This window comes from Austrofundulus limnaeus, unplaced genomic scaffold, assembly GCF_001266775.1.
Source record: "Austrofundulus limnaeus strain Quisiro unplaced genomic scaffold, Austrofundulus_limnaeus-1.0 Scaffold816, whole genome shotgun sequence".
NCBI lineage: Eukaryota > Metazoa > Chordata > Actinopteri > Cyprinodontiformes > Rivulidae > Austrofundulus > Austrofundulus limnaeus.
In genome coordinates, this window is record NW_013953218.1 from 32,421 (window position 1) to 33,892 (window position 1,472).

The 1,472-nt window shown below is 43.0% G+C and overlaps 1 protein-coding gene across 1 annotated transcript; it reads right to left on the reverse strand.

Annotated features, from left to right (window-relative positions):
• Positions 1-362: 362 nt before the first annotated feature.
• LOC106532704 (gamma-crystallin M2) lies at positions 363-1,061 on the reverse strand. Its single transcript, XM_014028827.1, has one exon. It carries the CDS (start codon positions 1,023-1,025, stop codon positions 471-473), a length of 555 nt encoding a protein of 184 aa, XP_013884281.1. The 5' UTR covers positions 1,026-1,061; the 3' UTR covers positions 363-470.
• Positions 1,062-1,472: the final 411 nt, after the last annotated feature.

Consider the following 1,472-nt stretch of genomic DNA (forward strand, 5'->3'; position numbering starts at 1 on the left):
ATTTGTATTTCTATGAGTTACTGTTTGAGGAGTTAAACTTTTGTTTTTGTTTTATTTGGTTTATTGTTGTTTGGAATTAATATAATTTTTTGTAAATAGGAGCAGATAATATAAGATATTTTTCTTCATCTGCTGCCTTTTTATTCGATTTGCATTGTTTTGTTGTATGTAATGTGTTTTTTTAATGAAATCAATAAACTATATATATATGAATTCCGCTCAAATGAATCAGATCTTTATTCTGATTATCTCGAACCCATTCATCCATTTTTCCCCCCACCCACAGAACTCCCTTCCGATGGGGCACAGTAATGTACGAACAGATGAAAAAGACCAAATGAAGAAAAAGAGATATGCACAAATCATTTAGATCAATTAATTTTATTGGTTGTTTGATGGTCTTTGACTGATGTTGGGCACATGCAGTGTTTTCTTCTTTTAACACCACACTGGATCCAGTGAGTCTTTATCTAGTAGCAGGAGTCCATGATGCGCCTCATGCTCATGAACCTCATCCCGCTCATGCCCATGCTCATGAAATTCCTGTACTCTCCAGGCCTCATGTACCACATCCTTCCTCTGAAGTGGGGCTGCTCGTACATCAGCCAGTGGCCCTCCATCACGTTGCAGGACATGAAGTTGGACATGCTGAAACGGTCCATGATGTTGTCGCAGTCCTCCATCAGCTCGTGCATCTGGCCCTGGAAGTTCTCCCTTTCGTAGATCCTCATCCTGTAGGACCCTCTGTACATGGGGATGGTGCGGCAGGACCTGATGCAGTCAGTCATGCCAAACATGCTCATGTAATCAGCATATTCGCCTCTCCTCATGAAGTACTGGTTTCCCATGTAGTTGGGGCGGTCGTAGACCATGAAGCAGCCCCTCTCCACCCTGCAGGAGTGACAGCGGCTCAGGTAGGAGGTCATGTCGGGACAGTCGCTCATGCACTCATATGAGCGGCCCTGGAAGTTCCTGTCCTCGTAGAAGACGATCCTGCTCATCATGTTCATCCCACTGGAGGTCATCTTAGCGGCTTGTTGCTGATGCTGTTGCTGCTCTTGGAGCTGAACTGCTTGTCTACTTGTTGGCAATCCTCCCTTTTATACCTGACAACCAGAGGGCCTCTTTGTGAAAACATCCTGACTCAGCAACACACCATGGAACCGTATGGACCAGTGAGGCCTGTCAGGTCCATTACTGCTCCCTCAAAAGACCTTAGAGAGGCATTTTCTCTTCAGCTGTTGTCAGGACAAACCCTTTTCAACAAAATAATAAAGAGCACTGTCACCTTTTGTAACACCTTCAAAGGCTTAAACAGTAAGCTGTGTGATTAACAATAATTAACAAGGCACCATTCAGCTTAGTCTTTTTGATTATTTCTTCTCAGCTGATTGTAAAGTAGGTTTTGTAATTCTCTCAGGTGCACTTGTACATACATACATACATACATACATACATACATACATACATAC

Excerpts from the sequence above, each read along its gene's own strand:
- LOC106532704 (XM_014028827.1), bottom strand. The coding sequence starts at position 1,025 with ATGACCTCCAGTGGGATGAACATGATGAGCAGGATCGTCTTCTACGAG.